The 24354-nt window shown below is 45.0% G+C and overlaps 1 protein-coding gene across 4 annotated transcripts in view; it reads right to left on the reverse strand.

The window, feature by feature from the left end:
• Positions 1 to 24354, reverse strand: part of CORO1C (coronin 1C) — a 71944-nt gene that overhangs the window by 30409 nt on the left and 17181 nt on the right. For 3 of the 4 annotated variants that reach the window (XM_066603841.1, XM_066603843.1, XM_066603844.1), the window contains exon 2: positions 6237 to 6436. In XM_066603841.1, coding sequence (XP_066459938.1) covers positions 6237 to 6431 — 195 coding nt within the window. In that variant the 5' untranslated portion in view covers positions 6432 to 6436. Of the gene's footprint in view, positions 1 to 6236; positions 6437 to 23428; positions 23566 to 24354 lie in introns of those variants that run through there. The other variant, XM_066603842.1, reaches the window with a different exon arrangement.

Raw genomic sequence — 24354 nt, forward strand, 5'->3', positions numbered from 1 at the left:
ACCTGACATTCAGGGCAGCTTTTTGACTCCTTCCCAGAACTAATGGGAGCAATTCAACACTGCATCATGTTCTTGGCCTTCATTCAGCGTATACGCCAGGAAAACACAGTGTGTCTATAGGGTATCTGTAGGGTTCTAGGAACCTGATGGAAGCTTTTGTTGGACTGGTATTAATCAGTATGATAGTAAGTTAGGCTGAAAAAAAGACCTGTTACTACAACTACAGTCCTGGACATTCTTGGTCTGCAGGCTAGTCCCACCCCGCCAGCTGTGTGACAGATGCCTATTACTGCACATTGAGGAGCAGCTGTCAGCGGCTGGAGGAGGGGCTAGCCTGAAGCTCACAACTATTTAGGATTCCCTCCTGTAGTCCTTTATGTGCGCTACCACTGATAACATGTAGCATTAGGACAACCTACTTCACAGATACAGCGCTGCTGGTCACTGCCTCATGCTGCCCTCAGTCCTGCTGACAAAGTCCCTTTAAAGGGGATTCCTGACTGCCATATACAAGCGATCAGAGACTCTAACCCAGACTAACAGACAAATCTCTGAATACTCTGTTATTCCGTAGTGGATGGGACCGAATTAAACAAGATTTCTGAAAACGGAGGTCAAGTAAGACTTTACAAAATAATTTTAAAAGCAAATATAAAATGTATATGTATTTAATTTATTTTGGGCAATTCAGATGAAAATAGGGTTCACTACTGATGCCTCTTATACTCCTGAATGACAGGTCTGCCTAAGTGAGCAGTGATACAGGTACGGCCGTGGTCATCGGGGGTGGGGGCTTCCACAGCCACAAAGAAAAAGATTCTATGTCATTGTAGCGATTACCTCTAATGTAGCTTTGATATACTGTTCGGTTTCCCACAAAATATCCTTTCCGATGCATCCACTACACAGGTTAATACCATCCACAGCAATTAAGAAAACCATAACCACACAGAAATTGCATGGAAAGCACACAAACCACAGCTATTTAAAGGGCCACTCCAGCTGAAACAGATTTTTTTCCCTCACTTGACTGATTGTCACACTCTTGACCTCTATGTATATTGTACTCTGTCCATACAGTGCAGCCTCCTGTCTGATACCTATTAGATGCCATCTTGGAGGTTAGATTTCTCACCGCTTTCTCTATATTGCACTAGGGGTAGAAACAGACCACCACCACATGACCAACTACTGCCATTACCATCTGTCTGCTGGGGAGGGGGAGTGGACACAGTGTGATCGCAGTTACACTCTATTCTCCTAAATACGGTAAGAACCATAAATATACAATCAGGGAGGATGAATTGTTAGCCTCATAACTGTGCCGGGTACCTCTAATCATTCTCAGTAACTGATGGGAGTTTGCCTTACCCCCTGTGAAGAGCCTGTATGGTACAATCAGTGTAATAATTGTATGTTGACAAAGTGACATAAGAAAAGCCAAAAGTAAAATATTCATGACCCACCTGAGAAGAATTCCAGAAAGTTTCAGATAAAAAGCAACAATGTAATATTAGCCGATTTATATATACGCTGAGGAACTAGTTACATAATGAATGAAAGAAACTCCAGCGTAGCTGCCCTTTAACACATGTGTAGAGTAACGCATTGTAAAACCGCATTTAGTGCATTTTTTTCCTGCCACCACATTGGAGTGTACATCTAGGGTGATGCATCATTGTAACCAGACAAACTGCCACTCAAACTCTTAAAAGGGCCATAAATAATCCTAATCCATAATACAGAAAAATACCAGAATGCAGGTCATTTAGGCTCGTTTCAAGCGACATTTTCCTGTTCAGCGCTGTCCCAGATATTAGTCATCCATACAGAAAACTGCACAGGGACAGGAACTGGGACGAAGCTAACAGGATGGAAAGCATGAGATGAAGACCAAAGCAGTTCGTCTCTCATATTGAAATGTGTTGCCCCATCGCAGGTCCCGTCCCTCTGCAGTTTGCCGTACGAGGACAGACCGCCATGACAGAAGCAGCACCGAACAGGAAAATGTAATCTGAGAAAACTGCAACTAACCCCAGTGTGTGAACACAGCCTTTCTACTACTATTCTAGTGATTAAGCAACAATTGCGTCTTCTCAGCATTTGTTTTTGTTTTCATAAAGCTATAGTTCAACAACATTTTTGAAAAATGGAGAATGATGTACCACCAGTCCTACCCAGTAAGTGACCGACAGGACAAGGTCTCATCAGTTCAAGCCAATGATATTAGTCTGTTCATATCACATTCTTGGCTTCCGTTTAGTTGATAGCCCCCGATTTGTTAAAAAGGGGGCGGTGATAGATACCGCAAAGTGGCAAGTATCCATTTAGCTGAAACAAAGCTTTTCAATACCCTTACACGACGCTACCATTAGGGTGCATTCACACGGCCGAGTGTGATATCAGTCCACGAATATCGGACGGACACTGCACTTCTTAAACTGTGATGTTCCCTGTAAGCGTGTTGCGATTGGAAAATCGTAAGGCTGAACATGTGATATTCACAAGCTTGAGGGGAGGGGAAAAAAATAAAATAAAATCGCATCTTCAGTAGGAAAATAAAATAAAATTTAAAAAAAAATAGCATGGCACTTGCATGTGATTGTGGGGCAATTTTTTTCTCACCCAGTAGAAACAATTGGCACAAATTCTGTGGAGTTTCAAAACGAAAAAACGATAAATCGCTGCATACTCTCTCGCACATGTGAATAGCAATGAAGACCATTGTGGTGTGAATGTACCCCTAGACAAATATGACCAATGACATCCGTTTAACGGATACAGCACCCACAGGCGGTAATGGCAGCCTTTTGACTTGAAAAGCAAAAACCTGTAAAACTCATGATGTATCCGTTTAATAGATGCTATGTGGTCAAATCCCAAGCAGTGCACAGCACGCCAGGTTAGGGACGTCAGCCGTGTTACCTGCAAACCATAATCTTTACAGTTGCATCTATCCAATCTCAATTTGCCCTCTATTTCCCATTTTATCAGGAGGAGAGATAGTCTGCAGAGTACTACAACGTCCGGTGACCACAACTACTACTACTCAGAATGTACGGATACATTTACTCACAGATGTGGGAGTAATATTAGTAAAATACCCACCGCTACACTTTAGGATTACTGTTCCTTTAAGCCATTGACTAGCAAGCAGCCTGGAGATGTAGGGGTGCAGACAGTATCACATTCCCAGCACTGTGGTCATATCAGGGCAGGGCTGAATCAACAAGCCCAGGAGGCATAAATGTGCTGCATGCTACATCCCAGGGACTCCTGGGAAAGAGCTGAGAGCTCCTCATGCATGGTATTGATTGGTGACCCAACTCCTGAAAGCCATAATCTCATCTGCTCCGCTGTTATTTATTACACACATTACAGACCACTCCGGCACAACAGTTTCCTAGAAGTACTGAAGGCTTCCAACAAGTCCCAAGTGCTGTAAGCAATGTGTAAGTGATTAGGAGAGCTGGACTGGAAAGGTCAGCAATAAGACCCATCACGAGTATATGGCGGCTCATACATCTACATGTACTCCTGTTTTACACCATAGCATGGTCAACAGGGCAGTTTGCTCCAAGGCCAAATTCACACAAGTGAGCGCGATAGCAGGCTGTGAAACTTGGCCCGATCTCGCGCTTGGGAACTTGTGATGTCCCCACGGATGCGAGGAGTTTGTCAAAAACGCCTCCGATCGCTTCATGGAAATATCAATCCTCAGGCATGGCTTTTAGCCGCCCAAGTGTTTCCCGTTGTTTTCAATAAACTTAGCATCGCAGTGTAATGCGTTTTCCGGTTCCATTGAAAACAATAGGCGAGGTGTTCCGAGGGAATGCCCAAATGTGTGACATGCTTCATTTTTTTCACCCGCACCTTGATGTGGGAGAAAAAAGGAAGCGCTCATGTGTATGAAAGGTTGAAAAAAAAAAAAAGAAAAAAGTGGGGGTGCCCATGGTTGAAACCAGCAGCAGCAGATCTAACAAAGCAAACTGTTCACGGGTGCCCCACTACTGTATATGCCGGGCACTGCAGGACAAGGCATTACATTTTGCCTATTGAAATAAACTGATCTCTACCCCTTTTCAAGATGTCCACTAAAAATGGTGAATACTCTCTAACTTCAGGCAACCCCTTTTATGCTGAAGTAGTTTAAATGAGGAAGCCCCTTAAAGAGTTCAGCTACCTACTTTGCCCTACAAGCCAACCTTATGGGCTTAAAGTAGGGAACCAATGGGGTGTAAGTGTTATACTTGCCTTCCCAGCAGTGCTGGAAGCTGCCACTCACTGCGCTGAGCGGAACTGCTTGGTCCGCCCAGTCTAATTTTACAATGGGCGGACTACTTAGAGCCACTCGGTGGCTTTTAGCGCTGACACCAGGAAAGTTAAGAACACTTACATCCCCGGACTCAGCGGGTCAGCTACTTTCAGTCCATAAGCCTTGCTCATAGGGCTAAAGGTAGGCGAGAGGCTCTTCAAAATACTAGATTAGTTGTCCTACCAGATAACACTCATCAAAACAAAAGTTGAAGTCTTCCAATTTGATGTGTGGGTTCGCAACACAGGGCCGCCATTAAACCACTGCAGCTCAGAACAAGAGTCTTCTTTCACCGAAGGGTGTAAACAGACTCCTGTTTAGACAAGCTATCCTATATCATTAACATTAGAAGACGAACCAAGAAAAACAACTAAATGCATGTACTTCCCTATAGGCGAGCATAAGGTAGCATGCCAAAAAGAACACGCCTGCCTGAGTGCTGATACCTGGCAGATAACTCCTAAAAAGACTGGTATGCTCATTAGATCTGTGTTAGCCCACGTGTGCCATCCTAGTCACACTGATCCTTGCCCTTTGATTAGGAACGGGAGTAATTTATTTATTTATTTATTTTTTAGGATGGGTGGAGGTCAATCCAATAGGGGAATAGGGGATGCATATTAATGTAGTTCTCTCACATAGACTGAATTAGCGTGGACAGACAATTCCTTAAAGAGGGAACCTGACAGTGTTTGAGCCCCATAAACTACACAAAGTAGGCCCGCGCACCCAGTGCGACTCTTTACAGCTGGCTAAAAAAAGGTTGCACTGTATGCGTGCACCAACATCATGGTGACAGCGCAGGAACAGGGCGCCGGGGAGTACAAAACAGTTCTGCGGGCTCCCTGTTACCTTTGAGCCCCATAACGTAGTAGAAAATCAATGACAGATCTCTTTTAAAGATGTCCCGAGGCAGCAAGTGGGGTTATACACTTCTGTATGGCCATAATAATGCACTTTGTAATATACATTGTGCATTAATTATGAGCCATACAGAAGTTATAAAAAGTTTTATACTTACCTGCTCCGTTGCTAGCGTCCTCGTCTCCATGGTGCCGACTAATTTTCGGCCTCCGATGGCCAAATTAGCCGCGCTTGCGCAGTCCGGGTCTTCTCCTCTTCTCTATGGGGCTCCGTGTAGCTCCGTGTAGCTCCGCCCCGTCACGTGCCGATTCCAGCCAATCAGGAGGCTGGAATCGGCAGTGGACCGCACAGAAGAGCTGCGGTCCACGAAGGCAGAGGATCCCGGCGGCCATCTTCAGCAGGTGAGTATGAAGACGCCGGACCGCCGGGATTCAGGTAAGCGCTGTGCGGGTGGGTTTTTTAACCCCTGCATCGGGGTTGTCTCGCGCCGAACGGGGGGGGGGGTTTAAAAAAAAAAAAACCCGTTTCGGCGCGGGACATCTCCTTTAAGGGTACGTTCCTATATAGAGAAATTGATGCAGATTTTGATGCAGAGCCGCAGCAAAATTCACCTATTCAATTGAAAGGGCGATATCTACTGCGGAACCGGGTCAAAACCCATACCAATGGCGCAAATATTCCGCACCAATTCTACTACGTGTGATTGTACCCTAAGGGAGTATTTGCCCATGAAAAATAAGTTTGAAGCAACTAAATAAACTCAGTGAGACATCTTCTATAAAGCGGCTAAACGTTTCAGTCACCCATAAGCTGTATGGAAAACCGCACATAATAAAGAAAAAATATATACATATAAATATACATTAGGTCGTTATTCAGTTTGCTTCGCCTTTTAAAAGTGATTCTATTAAGTTTGTGGTTTGGGCTCTTTTCAGTGAAGAAACATGCTAACAATAGTTCCATTAATTGTACTAGTAACTAATCGGTATAGAAGAGAAGTCATAGGCATGCATGCCAGAATGAAGAGATGCATCTAGAAGATCTGGAAGAACATTACCTTCAGTAATGGCAGCACCAGGAAGGCTCCACCGCCGCTGGCTTCTATTATTATGGCAACAAATTTGGGGTTAACAGCACAGAACGAGCTATCCCAGGTAACGCGGGAGACTCTGATGTCATCGTAGCACTGATCATTCTTCACAGCCTGCCCAAAGACATGCCGGAATTTACTTTGTCGAACCACACGCCTCATTGTTTCTGTGGATACATACAAAGAAGAATAAGTCAGTAAAGTCACACAATGCATAAATAAAGACATGGCTGCAGGACATTTGGAGCGTACACTATGTTCTCCGAGAGCCTGATTGGGGTTTTCAGAGTCCGAGAGAAGTACATGTCAGCCTGAAAACTTGTGCGGCCAACTCCTAAACGGCTGATAGGAGTAAGCACTGTATCATGGCAATGAAAGCTTACCTGCAAGGCAGTGTTTCAGAGTTAAATCAAGAGGGTGAGGCTGAGACAGCTCAGGCTCCATCATTAAATGAGACGATTACCCAAATTAAAAATTTATAGTCTCCAAAGCCTGCCACTTCCACCCACACGGCTGACAGCAAGTTAGCGGGACTGCTGCCGATAGTTGTGTGTGCTGTGCCACCTTTAGTATGCATTGGTGGGATTATCCAAGGAGGAGATTAACTGGCATTCAGTTCTTTTACAAAGGCGACTGACTCACCCAGTGACAATTAGCCCATTATTACGTAGATGCATCCAAGTACAGGTCAAAATGCTTTTACACGATACGACCCATTGGGTACGAGATGCCCGACAAGTTGTCCCAGCAATATTCATTCCTGTGCTTGTACACAGGAATGATTATCGCTAAAAAAAAAAATGGATCGTTCCAGCCCACCTCCATTCAAAATAAACAGTCGTTCGGGTTTCTGCAAGCGTGAATGAGAAATGAATGTATTCTCGTTCGCCGTTGAGTAAGGGCACGCATTTACACTGCACAATAATCGTTCAAAGTCTCGTTGGAATCCGAACGATTAGCAGCCTTTGTTAAAGCACCTTAACTCTGCATCTCACTAAGAATCTAGTGAAAATGTGGCATGTCTTAATAGATCACAGGCAGAAATGCAGTGCATCAGTATTGCAGTAGATGGTGTTAAGTGATTGCAAGTTCAAGTTTATTTTTTTATTTTTTTTAGTACAGCAAAAAGAAAAAAAACCACCAATATGGTATTGTACTCGTACAGACCTACGGAATACAGTTATGTCATTTCTGCCGCAGTGTGTACAGAGTAAAAGCAATACTCCAAAGGTGACAAAAAACTGCAAGGTTTTTCATCAGTCCTTTTACAAAAAATTTTTATATGGCAAGTACAACCATTGAAAAAGTACAAGTACACCTCACAAAAAACAAGCCCTCAGACAACTATGTCGATGGAAAAATAAATGATTTTTTGAAAGTGGGGAGGCGAAAACGAAAATCAAAAGAGAAGTGTCCTTAAGGGGGTCCAACAGGATGAAGTAGCGCAGCATGTTGAGCTATTTTGTCCTGAAAAAGGCTGGAAGCCTGGTTAAAAACTGAATGGACTTTATTATATAACAAAAACAGAACTAAATAAAATTGATGTGAATGAGCCCTTATCTGCCCAAAGCAGAACTGCAGGTAATGAAAGACCGCCATAAAAGTGGGTTCCAAGCGTGGCAAGCCCATTACTATGGCCACATAAACCAGTCACTACATGGCCATGCACACAAAACGTGTAAAGTACTGAAACTCACAACAGAAGCGCAGATTAAACACGTAGCGTCACTCCCAGTTACCGGGGGGGGGGGGGGGGGCGGTTAGTTCTTTCTAGGGTTTCCTAAAATAAAGACAGCCTTGGGCAGGCAATCTGGAAACCGAGAGCGCAGCTTCTGGATGTATTCTGTGCACATTAGTGATTTGATAGGCTATAGGTCAGGGTTTTAGGGAAAGCAAACATAAGATGCAAGTATCACACCCAGCTAGCTGCTCTAGACTTTGCTCCTTGTATGACACAGAGCAGAAGTGACATCAGATCTGCAGAGACTTCAAGAAGAAAAGAATAATAAAGGAAGCGTCTGCCACTGGTCCTCGGCCAATTAGGGCTGGCAACCGTTCAATAGCATAGATGCAAGAAGGGAGTAACCCTTACACTGCCGGAGAGGAAATGAAGCTCCTGTATACCGGACATACACAGATGCTGGCTGGCTGCACCAATTTTCCCTAAAAGCACTAGTCGGTAGTAAAAATATATTCAATAACTGCAAACAAAACAAATTTTTTAAAAAAAGTAACAATTTTTAATGAAAAATTATTCTCAATAGACCGGATGGCCACAAGACTTAGAGCCGTGTGGCCTAGAGAGCCGTCCTGGTTTCCGGATAGCTGCAACCCATCTAGATACTGAGGAACGGGCTGTACCCAGCTATCTGATGACAAGCTGTTCTGCGCTACGTTATACTGCGGCGACAAAGGCTTTCTATAAATGCCGACAAAGAAAACCGGCAGAGTTTGTTTTACATGCTAGGAGATTAACACTCAAACATATTCATATTGCCAAAAATAGGTTTGCGTCGCACACGACACTTCGGGAGATTACCATCTTGGGTAAGGAGCGCTGCGAGTACCCACACAAAATCCGTAATCCACCTAGAGAAACTGTTACCCTTTTATGTCCACGTTTAGTTTATAGCATGACTTTGCTTTCTCTCTCTAGGGCGAGCACCAGAATAGAAATGTTACTCTTCAGCGGCTCCGGCACTTCTTACAATAAAAGCCTCCTCATCCAGGAATTCTACATATTGCTGTATTTATAGCCCATATTACTGGCACTCACTTCACAGCGCGGCTCACTGAAATATCGCTGTACTATATTTGGCTTTTATTGACCCCAAGATTGTTACCACCAAACTGAAGATGTCCCTAAGGATATGGGTGAACCATTCAAGAAAGAAGTGCCCGTGTGTATGTCGTCACGAACAGGATACATACATGAGAACAAAACTGATAGAGTTCATATTTTTTACGATACTGTGGCTTTCGCCAGGATTCCTAGCTGATCAGCGGGCTGTTGTATGAGTGTATGGAGCTGCTGGGTTGCTGGAAACAGCTCTGTTCTCGCTGTAGTGGCCCAGGACGGTACTGCAGGCAAAGTTGCCATTCATTTATGAACATGAATGTTGGCAACAATTCTCACCAAAAACAATGACACTCCGAATCTGCCAGGTGAACAGAGCAGTGGTGTATACGTGTAACCCTCACTCCATTCATTCATATGGGGATGATGGACCCGAGCACTGTGCTTGGCTATTCCCAAGCAAGAAAGTAGACTGGTGGTCCCATGTGCACCATCACTTTGTTCGCTTAGCAGACTCTGGGTGGTATATTCTCATGACCACTGGGGCTCTCCAGCGGTCGGACTACCCTGGATCATTTATCCTGTGTATAAGCGATAGCAATTTATGGGATGACCTCTTTAAGCGCTGTCAAATAACAAAAACAGTGGGAGATACCCACTGGAGGCAGAGGTTTAAGGAAAAGTAACTTCTTGAAGTCAAGGGAGACATGATGTTTGGCCTTTAGAAGACTCTACTGGCTCCTCAAAGTTAAAGGGGTTGTCCCGCGGCAGCAAGTGGGGTTATACACTTCTGTATGGCCATATTAATGCACTTTGTAATATACATCGTGCATGAAATATGTGCCATACAGAAGTTATACACTTACCCCCTCCGGTATTGGCGTCCCCGTCTTGCTTTCGCAGGACAACCCCTTTAAGCAAGTATGTTTTGCTGAAAATGTCACATGAGATAATACAGAAGTCAGATTGCGGTTGGTAATTATATTAGAGTCATTTTCAACTTGGTGATAAGTTTCCTTTTGGGAACAACAGAGGAAGTGGATTAAAGATAGGGAAGTGACTAAATAGTTTGTAAAGCTGGGGGCTCTACAGGAGAATGAAGTGTCTGTAATACTAGGCTTCCTCAGCTATGCAAGGACGACAGTTTAGCTAGAAGCGGTTCCACATTCAACGTGTAGCCTTACTAATGAGTTTACAACATTGATCAAAGTTCAAGACTCCAAACACCAGTCAATAAAAGATGCTTCTAAATTGTACTCACAGACCCAAGATAGCGTGATGGACCCGGAGATTGTGAGAAGATTCCCTTCCCGGTTCCAACAAGACACTGGGCAGCCGCTGTATTATAAACTGCTGCCGGCAATAGTTTTTTTATTTTTGACATTTAACTTGCATTCCTCTGAAAATCATCAATTGAGAAGCAGCAGCAGCAGCTGTCCATTCATGGGGCAATATGCAAAGGCCGTTCTACATAGAGCAATTATCCTTCAACTGTTGGATCGTGCAACACCGAACAATGCTGTAAACTCAGACAGCAAAGGATTGAGCAATGAATGATGTGTTGGCTTATCATTAGTCATTCATATGCAGGTAGAGAAAAATAAGATAAGTGTCGTTTGCTAGTCATTTCATGTAAAAAGTCTCTCTCAGACCCGGGAGGGGCAATATTACTTCCCTAACAGACCAATGATCAACCCCATGAGTGAAACGACAAAATCGTAAATGATTGTATCTGCAAGTAATCAGACGCCATCTGAAAGCAAACCACTAGTACACTGACAGATGATCGCTCAAAAGTCGCTCAACAGTATTGAGCGATCATCTTTGCATAGTCTATAGTAGCTACTTAAGAGCTATGCAGGCAGAGCAGGACATTGAATAAGCAAACAGCTGTATTGTTCTCCACGATTACAGCTCATGTCCTGTTGTGGACTACCAGCGGGACACATGCTGTAAGAATCTTATCAGCGCTGCCGACTGTAATAACCAGCCTGCATCGCTGATGAGTTCATCGCTCAATTCAAGAAAACTAGAAGTGAACGATGGACGCATGCATGAAAACTGCACGATGTCCGTGTATTTAGACGCAACGCTTCTCACTCAAAGGACAGCTTTGAGCGAGAATTGTTGGGTCTAAATGGGCTTTAGGTCATTGTCTCCTCACTCCAAAGAATAACTGCTCTGTATAAGACCCCCTAAATCAGGAGATGACCAGGTTGTGTAATGGGAGCTGCAGACTGATCTCCCAAAGTAATGTTGATCTCCCAAAGTAATGTTTATAGCGCTGCTCAAGTACCACCGCCAAGTTATACAACACACAACATAGAATAGTCGCCAGTAGATTTTATACAGATCTACACCCAACTTTACTTGCGTCACTTGGTTTTATATTTGCTACAAGACTGACATTCATTTTTCAGATGTCTTTAATCACTTAAATTTTTTTTCTTAAAGCCACCAGTAATTGTCGCCGTCACCCAATGACATCTCTGTATCCAGATACAACTATAATGGAATTCACAGGCTGACACAGTAGAAACAGGGACGGACTAACTACAAACTCCCTTTTCTATATTCTATACTTCTTGACTCAGATTCCAAGTCTTATCCGTGCAAAATCCATGTTGGGAATTCTGCATGCAGGTTTGTTGATTGAAAAGGGCTCCATCCGTGTGAGGATGCATGGGTCTACATGGGCTTAGCCACAGGTTTCTGATGTGGGTTTTAATGGCACAATCAAAGTTCAAAAACCCACATGGGATTCCTCTGTGTGAACATACCCTGAACAGAACCATGTAATGTTTAACCATAGAGCAACCTGCAAAAACGGTAGAAGCAAATAAGTTGCAGATGGATCTGGCATGGGTTTATCTCCCACAGGAACAGAGGATCAGGCATGTTTATCCAATGGCCAGTCTTAAGGCCCCAGCTAAACCCAACGTTTTCCGTGCGAAGGGCCAAATATCTGGTGTGTAAGTGGGCCTCCTGATCCTTGTCCAATTACAGAGAAAAGACGGACCAGGCCTCATTAATTTCAGCACATGATCTTTTTGCTCTACATGGCAATAAGCCACCACCAGGTTTGTTTGGCAGTAACTTCCTCCACTCTTCTCTTTGAAAAGACATGCTCAGCCAAAAGGAATGGCCATCGGGTAAACCATACTTCTGAGAGCTACTGGTCATGTATGGGCACCTTTACACCCCCTATGCAACACCAGGAAGTTTACTCCATCTCAAACTTCTGTTCTGTGTATGCCTTTTAAAGGGAACCTGCAGGCATGATGTTATAGAGCGGGAGCAGCTGAGCAGATTGATATATAGTTTTATGGGAGAAAATTCAGTTTAACTTGCATCTTATTCATTTATAGTTCTCTTCTAATTCTGAGCTGAACAGTCCAGTGGGCGGAGCTATCAGTGACTGACAGCTGCCCCTATATGTACAGTCATACACAGACAGTTGTCAGTCACTGATGGCTCCGCCCATTGGACTATTTAGCTCAGAATGAGCAGAGATATAAATGAATAAACTACAAGCTATACTGAATCTTTCCCCATAAAACTATATATCAATCTGCTTGGCTCCTCCTGCTCTATAACATCATGCCTGCAGTTTGGACGGCATGTTCCAGCTGACAGATCCCCTTTAAGAGGGTTCTGCCAAAATACAAAGTCATCCCTATTTAAAGGACAAATTATACCCTTGATTAGTGGGGGTTCAACTGCTGGAACTCCCACCAATCCAGAGAACAGGAGTCCTGCATACGCGCTATCTGGCTTTTGATTTCGATGGAAGCACCAGAAGTTGCAAAGTAATAGAACTCTGCTATCTTCGATGCTCCTACTGAAATGAATGGAGCAGCTGCACACAATCCGAGACCTACAGGACCCCTATTCGCGATCAGTTGGGAACCCAGCGGCCAGACCTCCACTGATCCTGTGAATGGGGGGAGAAGTCTCTTTCACGGCACAATCGCCTTAAAGTGACTTTAAGATGTAGCTCCAATGTAGACACTACCTATAGATTTTACAGTAAGGCCCTATTCAAGCTCAAATGACTTGTGAACTATGCTTTTAGTGTATATACCAGGAGAAGCTCCAAGCTTACCCATAGAGCTTCATCAGTTGGCATACAAGTAAGGCTTGTATACATTGCTATACTGCAGGGAATTGTATAGATGACCCCATTCCATAGAACCGCACACAGTAACATTTGTATACTGTAACAGTAGAGGCTTCTTATATTGGGACCTTATGGCCAGTTTTCCATCAGAGGTATATTTTGGGAGATTTTTCTGGAATATATGAAACAAGAAGCAATAATGTGAACTTGGACTAACAACCCATTGAAAAGTTGGGCTATATTGAAATTGTTCAGTTCTGAGAACATAACAGTATCCAACATGTATCCTGGCTGCATACTTGGACAAGCCCAGACAGCAGTCAGGTATGCTTATATAAGACGCTACGTGTAACGCTTGATATGTCAACAGAGCACAACAATGTTTCAAACATGACTGTAGAGGGCAAAGGATTGAAGCTGGTCTTATGGATGGAGAAGAGTTCCCAGATGTTTACTCAGGACTTTGGGCAGCCAGCAAAATAGTTTCCAAATGTAGAACAAAGGCCTGGAATAACTGGGGGATTTACTTTCTGTAATGTGTACAGGGTTCACGACACAGCAGACAGAAATATACAATTCACCATTTGCCTGAGGCAATGTAACTCAATTGTGGTATCCCTTTACTAAAAGGTAGAATCTTTGTTGACACGCCTTAAAAAGGGTATTTAAAAACCCAGTATACTCCGCATGCTGCTCTAACAGATATTAGCAATATTCCGTATTTCCTAGATCGCTAGATATATAAAGCAGCAGAAAGATTATTATTGTGTACTAGCAGCGATTGGGGCTACCATGTCAGCTGTAATGCATGCTGCTGTCACTGAAGGCGACCAAGCTGCTACCTTGCCGGCCCCGTTGTCTCTGTCCCCATCCGGCTGTCAGATCTCCCCGGCCCCCGTCAGGCGCTTTCTTCACCCTCTGTCCCGCTGTTACCTTGCCCCCCCCTGCGCTGTCTCTGCCCCCCCCCCCCCCCCCCGCTGCTTTCTTCACCCTCTGTCCAGGTAGCCAATAGTCAGCTGTAGGCGTTGACTATAACTCCACCCTCACAATCCCAGGTCTCCACCCATAGTACCGGTGGAGACAAGATACACCAGTACCCAGCAACCCAAAACCTGCGTGACGTCATCAGGGGTTTGGGGCTACATGGCAGTCCAATTAGCCACTGGTGACATCAACCTGCGTCCTCCAATTAGATCAAGTTTCTCAATTAACCAACAAAGGGTGATGTAACTTGTGAGGAACTGCAATTCATACATAGTATTGAGTTCACCCTATTGTACAGCAAACATAACCGCTCACCAATACTATTGTGTAGCAGTAAAGATTAGACCTTTTAGTAAAAGGATACCATAAATTTGGTTATATTGCTTCATGCAAATTGTCAACTATTATACCATGGTCTCCCTGGGGTCTTATTCTAGAGATACAGGCACAAGCTTCTTGTCTAATAAAATTGCAAGGGACTCTTAATGTAAAAAAAAGCCCACACGTGTCTCAAGAAGCATCAGTGCTGCCGCTGGAACCTGACCATACATGAGTAAAATCTCATGGGTTGCTTTTTTATTGTATGCACAAAGCCCAAGTACTGTCAGCGTGTTCTACAGATGCTGTAGCTCTGACATACGGCAGCCCAATGTATCCCCGTAGCTCCATAGTGCACCAAGAACCTCACAAGGCCAGTTATTAGCACTGCTGCCATGTAGATTGTGAAACGGAGTCTGTATTTGTATTGCTATGGACAGTGTATCATACAAGTGTATAGGACTCGCGCTGTGTACATACGCAGAGAAATAGAGCATGCTGCGATTTATTTCTTGTATCCACACGCCAGCGTGCATTGATCAATGAAAGTCCATTAATTTACAATGACTCCATTCACCGCGTATGACCCGGCCATGCAACACATACATGATGTTCGGTGAAACCACTGTCATGGACATGAGCCCTGACCCTTAAAACAACTATACTGCCCCCGACTGTATCACAGCTTGACAACCCCCAGGCTGCCAGCACCTAGCTCGTGTTTTATATGTCTACGAAGATTCTCATGGCTGGGAAACGAAGGCTGCTGTCACACCTGCATTAGGGCTCAGTTCAGGCTTTCTGTATCACTGTTCCGTTTTTTGAAGGAGAGAATCTGAAATAAAATGGAAAAAAAAAAAAATTCTTATACCCCCACCCCCACCTATTTCAATGGGGTTTTAAAAAGGAAAAAAAAAAAGGGGGGGGTGCCTTCTGTTTCTATAGCAACATTTTTTTTCTTTTTTTGACGAAAAAATAACACTGCAGACAGCACTATTCCATTCACAAAAACTGAAGCCTGACGGAATGTAAGTGAGCAGAAGCCTTTCCATTTGCTTTCCGATGTGGTGGGGAAAATAAAAACAGATCAGTTTTTTTGCTGTTTTATATCAGTTTCTTTTCTCCAAAAACAGAGCAGAGAAAAACCCTGAACGGAGGTGTAAAAACTCATGAAAGCAGGTGTAAAAGCGGCCTAAGGCCTCCTTCCCACGAACGGATTTACACCGCGTAAATTCGTGGCAAAAATCCGCTGCGTTGCCCCCTGCTATTAGGTTCTATTGAACCTAATAGCACAATGCTCACGGTGCCGAATTCCACCGCGGAATTTCGCACCGTGATATCTCCCGTCCTCACCCGCAGCATGCTCTATTTGCTGCGGGTGTACGCGCTGACGGCTTCCATTGCAGTCAATGGAAGCCGTCCGTTCACGCTATCTCCCGCTGTAAACAGCTTCCCTACCTACCACCACCGCATCATGACGCGGCCGGCGCGTCACATGACGCGACGGCGGTGGGCGGGGAAGCGTCTTCACGCTATCTTCCGCTGGTAAGTATGGGGTCTCTGGGGGGCGCCGTGACGGGCTTCACTGCGGAATATTCCGCAGCGGAGCGCGTCACGCTTGTGTGAAGCCGGCCTAAAACAAACCTAATAAGCTTCCAAAGTTGTAGAACTGTCTCTTAAAAGAACAGTATTTAGTATACTCCTGTAACATACTCTCCTATAGACCAACACAATGGTGCTGTACTTGAATAGAAACCAAAAAAAGACCACCTCCAACTACCCCTCTACGAATTCCTACAACTTGCCTGTGTGAATCATACAACTTCCATATCCGCCTGCGGGTGAAGATAACTACCAATGCCATATACAGATACATTGGTGTATATTGAACAAAGCAGATCTCAGAAGCCGTTCTGCGCCTACAAGTAATATACTGAGGTCCCGCTTCCATCTACATGGGAAACAATGTGTACCGACAGGTTGACCTAATATTTGAGCACTCCCACAGAAGGATTAAGCATACATGAAGCCGATCCCCTGATCACATGGCGGCCTCTCCACCCCTTCCATACACAGTGCTGCCGTATGTACACAGCTAACTGGCAAATACAGGCAGTGTCAATATTACGTCGGATGGGAACAGGATGGCGTCCCATTTGCCGACTACAGACTGTTCTAAGCCATTGTTGGCAGTCTGTGGGGAAGCAGCCGCCCCAGTACCAGCATACAGAGGCATCACATAGCTTCATTCTAGAAGATTGGAAGCTGCTAATTGCAATCTAATTCCTAAATCACTAAGGCTGCTTTAGTGCATCACTATTGCTTGTGGAATAGCGCCAACTGCAAAGTTGCACTTGCAGGTTAGAAAAACACAAGCGCTAGTAATTGCGGCTAGAGCTCGTGTAATATCACCCTAATGGGTGCTAGCGGCTGTTGAGAATGCTCGCGGTTTCTGGGCAATTAGCGCTATTACACAAGCGTTAACAGCATTGGTGTAATAGCACCCTAACAGCTTATTTCCCACAAGCGGAAGCGTTTCTACGTGCACCGGCTGATGCCGTAAAAACGCGTGTACAGGCGCACAAATCTAATGTTTGTGCACCCGTTCAGACGGCACGGGCCTGATGCATATACTCCGAGGCTGCAATGCTGTTGCCTTCCCTCCGGCTGTTTGCAATGGGAGTGGATGCAAAGCACACGCCCCCTCCCCATGACTGTAGCTTAGCTCTGCCCCCTCCCACTGCAAACAGCTGGAGGGGAGGAGTGAGGAGGGGGAGGGAGTTTAGCAGTCACGCTGCTAAACTCCCTCCCACCTCCTTTGGTGCTGTCATTGGCTCCCATAGGAGCCCATGCAGTAGCCAATGTATTCCGGGCACAAGGATAGTTGCAGAACTATTTTTGCTGCCTAGTGTAAAAGCACCAGGCACTATATTTGCCGGCCAGGCGCTTTTACGCCACTGGAATACGCCTGTGTGGAATCCAATGTATCAGATGATTCCACACAGAAGCGCATTGGTTTCAATGTGTATTTTGCCCATTGACAGGGCTAAACCCGCATGTTGATCCATGGCAAGAACCACAGTGGAAGAGCAGGGAATTTCTGTTGCAGTTTTAGGGTCAGAGGGGTGCCATTACAATAATAGCTGCCTGTATGCCATGCGTTATGGCAGGCTGAACCTGGAAGTGCTGTAATACAACCAGTCCAGGTGCCGGCCACCATCAGCATAGCTCCACCTTTGTTTAGCAGCAGACACTATGTGTAATAGCAGCCTAATGTTACTATTTATGATATGACTTTACTCGTGACATTTATTGTTGTAATTTTCTACCTCCTTTGAGTTACACGACTTGTTCACACAACTTTCCGTCTGCATGTAGCCTCCCAAAAACTCCATAGTGGAGCAACACTTAGTACACATGACGAAGCTTCGGGAAGAAACAAGTATGCGTTTAATAGATCTTCTCCAAGAACCTGTCAATGCCAGATGTAGCCTTGGTGGGACAGACATCAAAACTAGGTGGTATAAGCAGGTGCTAAGTAGGACGACACTAGGCAGGTGCTTCATCCTCCCACATGTAAGGCGGCAGCCATGTGTTATCCGGCAAGTGCGCCCGCTCGCTCTTGGGCATGCTGAAGAATTCCACCCGCCTCCACTCAGTCAACTGGATGACCGGATTGAAAGCAGATGACTGTCAGAATATCAGCCTTTTCCATGGCTAAAATCCCACTAGTCACTAATTGTTCCAGCTCCAGTCATGTTTACACTACAGCAAATGCCTCGCAGCCATCATCACAGGCATCTGCAATCAACTCGAATGAGTGAAGAGGCAAAGTAAAAGGTCCACCGAAACCTTCAAGATTGCCGAAAGGGATTATGCGATTGTCATGAAGCAGAAGATGTACCAAATTAACAAGAAATGTCATTTCAGCAACTACGCTGCGGGAAAAAAATGATTTGGCCAACATGAGGGGGGTATTGTAGCCAAGGTAGCAGCGCCATGCCGGTAAAGCGCAACACAAGTCTCAACAAATGGGAATCTAGTGCCGGCAAGAATCAGATTGTTGCTGCTAAGGAGGTGGGAAACTATTAATGTTATCAGAAAAAACACTAAATCTGGCCACACACATCAGATTAAGAGGGGATTCTTAAAAAAAAATAAAAATTATATATATAAATTTATTTTAAACTTCCAACCAGCTCTTCATTATAAACATTTTTTGTAATTACACAATGCTTCTATCCCCAGATATTCCAGGGCTAATGTTAGAATAGCGCCACCTGCTGTATTTATTCCATGTCCGCCTTGCTTATCTCTGGGTATGTGGAGGGATCCCTGCTGTGGCGAGCGGCTGCTTCTGAAGTTGCTGCGTCTTCTCCGATATCAGAAGAGATACTGAAGCAAGTGATGATGAGACAGCATTACTGCAGAGAAGAAGGGCCGAGTAGGTGCGACCACCTAGGATATTCACTGAGGTGGACTAGACACAAAGATAGTAGAAACAGCAGGTGGTGCTATTCTAACACAAGTCCTGGAATATCTGGGGATAGTAATACTTTTAACCCTTTCCAATCCGCTGTCTGACGTCTCAAGACATTCTGAGTGAAGGCTGTACAGGTCAGATGTCGGAAGCCGTCCGGCAGGGTATTCTTACTGTATATTACTGGCCACTCTGTTGTTGGGGGCCTATCCAGTATGTCCTATACCGCAGTACTGGCTCTAGTCAGCAGATAGCTCCATTGTATAATAGCAGAAGGAGAAAGCCCCCTAGGAAACCCTGAAGTCAAAATTGGATTGCAAAGGGTTAATAAGTGTAATTACAAAATAATTTATAATTACAGGCCGGATTTAAATATAAACAATATTTTTGTAGGAGGGCCCCTTAAATACTGGCTGAGCCCACCAATTTCATTGAACCAGCTAATAAGTATTGGGGCCTCCATATACATTAGACGCTGGCAGGATTAAACTTCAACATGCCCAACCTTCTCACAGATGCATGGGATCTACACTACAAACACAAAGATATTAGAGACTTATCACTAATAAATATATATATATTATTTTTGGGGGGGACACACCCCATTAAAGGGGTTGCCCAGTTACAGGACAACTTTGCCCCTATAACATCAACTGGGCTAAAACTAAAGGAATAGTACCCATCCTCCACGGCTGCAATCTAGCATGCAGCCCCGCTTACCCACTGCTTGCTGTGGCAGATGTCACCACCAGAAGCCACCTGACTGCCGCACCAGGATGCGAGCGCTGACGACAGGAGAACAGGCGGCAACGTTGCACCCACTAATCAACTGCAGTGGTCAAGTGACTTCTGGTAACCTCAGCTGTCATAAATGCTGTGACAACAGCAGGGCTGCAGGACTGAACTGCGGTGGCGGACAGGTAAGTACTCTTCCTTCTATTTGAGTACAGTGGGCACTACAGAGGGAATGTTTGTTGCTGGCCAAACCCGCCAACCACATGCATGGTAGTGTCTTGATGTCCCCCAATGGCAGATGAAAGGGAGAGGGTTGAACACAATCAATCCCAACATCCACAATTCTTTTGCTCTGGAGGAAATAAGCCACCAAAGGCTTCTTTACTCCTGCAGCCATCCCCAGCTTCTGACTTCAGATTTCTCCATTGCCTGTCAGACTATGCAGCTCTCTACATAGCATAGCCCCACACCTCATCTGCTGCTCAGTATGGGCTTTAAGCACCGGAGGCAGGGGAAGGAGTAGGGCTATGCTATGCACCAAGTTGCATGGCCCTTATATACGGAACGATCATAGTTCTAACAGCTGAATGGTGGGAAAATGAAAAATCGTTCAGCATAAACAATGAATGATAATTCCTTCGCTTATTCACTTTATGCATAAAATCATTGTTCGTTATTTGCCAGTCTCTGCGTGTAAAAGGCGATCATTCAGTTGTTCACAAACCATTCCCAGGCATTTCCTGACAGAACAACAAGGGCTGAATGAGCTAGGACGAAAAGAATGACAAATATTTAAATGAGTATCAGTGCGTACAAACCGACGCTGCTTGAAAGCACACGACTTGTTCGCTCCTTCCAATAATTGCGCAGTGTAAAAGGACACTTACTCGTCACCCTAATGAGTACACTTCACACGGGTGAGTGGGGGGGGGGAATAAGTCGGCGAAATGCTCATCTAAAGTGTATGGTCAGCCTTGTCACCAACCTAATAAGAGGAGAAAGCCTGCTCGTCCCCTCCAGAGCTAGGCTACTTTCACACGAGCAAGTGCGATAACAGACCGTGAAACACGCCCCAATATTGTACTCGCCAATGCGCGATTTCCCACAATGCAAGGAGTTTGCCTCGCATCACTTTGGGGAAGCAGCGATCCTCTGCTGCAACTTATAGCGGCGGATCGCAGTGTTTTGCATGGGAGACCTCGCACTGCACTTGCATGCAACTCCCATACCATGCAATGTTTTGCCAGCTTCATCGAAAAATTGCCCGTGTGATTACACCCTCGTGCACATGTATGAAGTGGTTTTAGGTACTGGTGTATCTTGACGCCACCAGGAAGTACTGGTGGAGTCAAGATTGACAGGGGGTGACGCCCACTATACGTGATTGGTTGCACAGTGGGATGGGCTGCAGGTCCTGGTAGCCCACCAACAAAGGATTTCTGCCCCTGCTCCAAGCTCCTCCCATGGCGGTCAGCAGGCTTTAGTTGTAGAAGTTTCTGAAACAAATTAGCCACACAAGCACACATGCTATTTTTCCTCCTGTGCAGGCCGGGCATTCAGACATCATGCAGCGTATGAGACAATGCACACCTGCAGTTTTAGGTAGGGGTCTCTTTCCCCCAATGGAGCACTCTACAGGACATGCGGTGCATATGAGGGGCTGTAGTCCTGTTCACCAGCATGCTTTGTGCTCGCAGCAGTTTTCTAGGCACACCGCCATTACGGCTCAGTTTAGGGTTTCTGCCTCGGCTCCGTTTTAGGAGAGAAAACTAGATAAAACTCGGGGGGGGGGGGAAACGGATGGGGTTTTTTTCACTGATTTCCAAAAAAGAAAAAAAGAAAGAAAACAGATGTCCATTACACCAGATTTTTTTTTTTTTTTTTTTTTTTTAAAGACAGGAAAATAGCGCATTCTGCAGTGCTATTTTTCAGACCAAAACACGGAAACCTAACCAAATACAGGCTTCTTTTTTTTTTAAGCCCATTTTAATTAATAGAGGGAAAAAAGGGATCCCTTTTTCTTCCAATTTCTCTCCTCCAAAAACAGAGGAGAAAGATGCAATCCGTGAACGGAGCCGTAACCTGTGTGCGAAATCAGACAAACTTACAGCGGTGATTTGTGCAGCTTTGCAAGTAGTCTAATAGTGTGGAGGAAGAAAGGGGCGACCACTGATTAAAGGCAGCTTTTAGACATCTATGGCACAGATATGCCATAAATATTCTATCACTCTTCACTGTGAATGGGGAAACCGTCCCCACACCCTGTTTCAGGATCAGCGAGGTGTTTCAACACTCCAACCAATGCCAAAAAGACAGTTGCAGCACCCATAATTGATGGTTAAAAAAAGTACAGCACTTGTGATAATGTGGGAAAGGGAGGGGAATTAATGGAGTGAATTTAAAGGGGTTGTATCAGAATTACAAGCTATCCCCAATCCATAAAGCATCCCTTATGGGAAGAGGAAAGGGACACAGGACCCCCGTTCCCTGCATCGGTGGGCAGCAAGTTATCCCCTATTCCATAGAGAACTTATAATTCTGGTACAACCCCTTTAACTTAGGAGCACCTCCATTCCCACCCGGTCCTGGACAAACCAAGGATGCCCACAACCTCCTCCAGACAGTACATGCTGCTTTGATTGGCCAATACTGCCCATGTGAGCAGCATATAGTGTCTTACACTACCAATGTGCAGTCATCTTGGACTATCCGAGCCGAGGGGCACTGAATCCCACCTTTAATTTACTTTTCAACAGTTAGTCAGCAATTTTATGTATAGCATGCAACTTCACAGGAGGGGGCAGCAATCACTTGCACAGCGCCCCCTCCTGTGCTGGTAGGTTACAGCATGGAGATAGAAGACGCCAGAATAAAGGCAGCAGATGCGCTGGCTCCGGGTAACAAAATGCCCTGCACAGATTTTCAGGCTGAGTGAATCCGTGTAGCCGTCTCCTTTCATATGCATCACTTGTGGATGCTACGACTGCTCCGTCTGCTTTGTGCACACACTGCCCACCGTTTATCCGCCAGAAGCCCCCAATAGTGCTACAAGGTTGGACAGGGGAGATGAAGAGATGCCAGGCACCGGGCACACAATAGCATCCAGCGGGCTCCCCCTGGGTATTACATTACTCCATGGACAGATATCTAGGGGCGGCTGCAGGAATTCAGTTTTCTAGGTCACAGAAATCCTGGTCGTTTCCTGTATATATAGCCGCCTCCTGTATCTGCAGCACTTGTCAGGATATCAGCACTCCTGCGAGTCCTCTGCATAGTCTAACACTACAGGAACACGGAGTCCTGAGAGAATCGCCGCACGCCAGTAAATACGTGGAGTCACCAGACATGCAGGCAAACACCCAGAAAGCATCAGCACACTGCCGGAGCGAGCTCCTCCACGCCCCGGAGCCGGGCCTAGTACAGCACCCCTTACAGGCCAGGTGTATATCACACTGCACTTAGGGCTTCACTTACTGCTCTCATTTCTTTTTAAATGGCAACAAAGTATCCTTGTGGGATGAAACAGGGGAGACAGATGCCAGCGAGCCCCAAGCAACAACATGCTACATTAGTATCAAAGCTGCCTCCCATATACAAGTCCCCATATCGTCTACAACACATTATGTCACCGGAGAGCCGGCGCTGACCAGACCGATCCCTCACAAAGTACACATTACAGAGAACACCCAGCCCGCAGGAGAGGAGTCCCCCCAGCACCGTCATACCAGCAATATGGGGGGGCTGAGCAGCCGTCTCCGACAAGTCCTCCATGTCTGTACTCTCCCCTAGGAAGTAGTGACATATACTGCAGGCGCTGGGACATGCCCACACCCTGCCGGCGCCCACACCCTGCTGCTAATTACCAGGGCGTACAAGGGTTAACATATCACTGATCCCAGCGCTGTATACAGGCCGGGGCATATCCCATAATTCATTATCCACACATCAGCAGTAATTATATTACCCCATCCAAACATGCAACCCACCAACCGTCTGACCCGGGGCAAGTCCTGGAGAACCGGGATCAGCAGCAATATATATGGAAAAGTTTAAATAGAAGATATATTTTTTATATTTTCTTCAGCTCCCTTCTCACTCATCATATATATTACCTCCCTTCTCACTCATCATATATATTACCTCCCTTCTCATGCATGTGGAAAAAGTATAACATATTCACACAAATATATATTTATTTATTACACACTCCTTTCTCCCCCCATGCCTGTACAGCACTGATATATAAATATGTTTACATATCTCCTTCTCCCCTCATATACAGCACCGATGTGTATATGTTTATTTACATACACATCTACCTCCTCACATGTACAGCACCGAATATATATATCCTCCCATCTCCCACATGTGCAGCGCTGGTGTAATAGGAAAAAATATATTTTATATATTACACTAGTGCTAAACATGTTGGATATAGATATATATAGAAAAGAAAAACCTATATTATATATACATACACATACATCTCCCACATGTGCAGCACTGGTATATATATATATATCCCCATCTTCCACATGTGCAGCACTGGTATATATATCTATCTTCCCATAGGTACAGCACTGATATATATATCTATCCCCCATCTCCCACATGTGCAGCTCTGGTATATATCGATCCTCCCATAGGTACA

The sequence above is a fragment of the Eleutherodactylus coqui genome, chromosome 5, assembly GCF_035609145.1.
Source record: "Eleutherodactylus coqui strain aEleCoq1 chromosome 5, aEleCoq1.hap1, whole genome shotgun sequence".
NCBI classification, from domain to species: domain Eukaryota; kingdom Metazoa; phylum Chordata; class Amphibia; order Anura; family Eleutherodactylidae; genus Eleutherodactylus; species Eleutherodactylus coqui.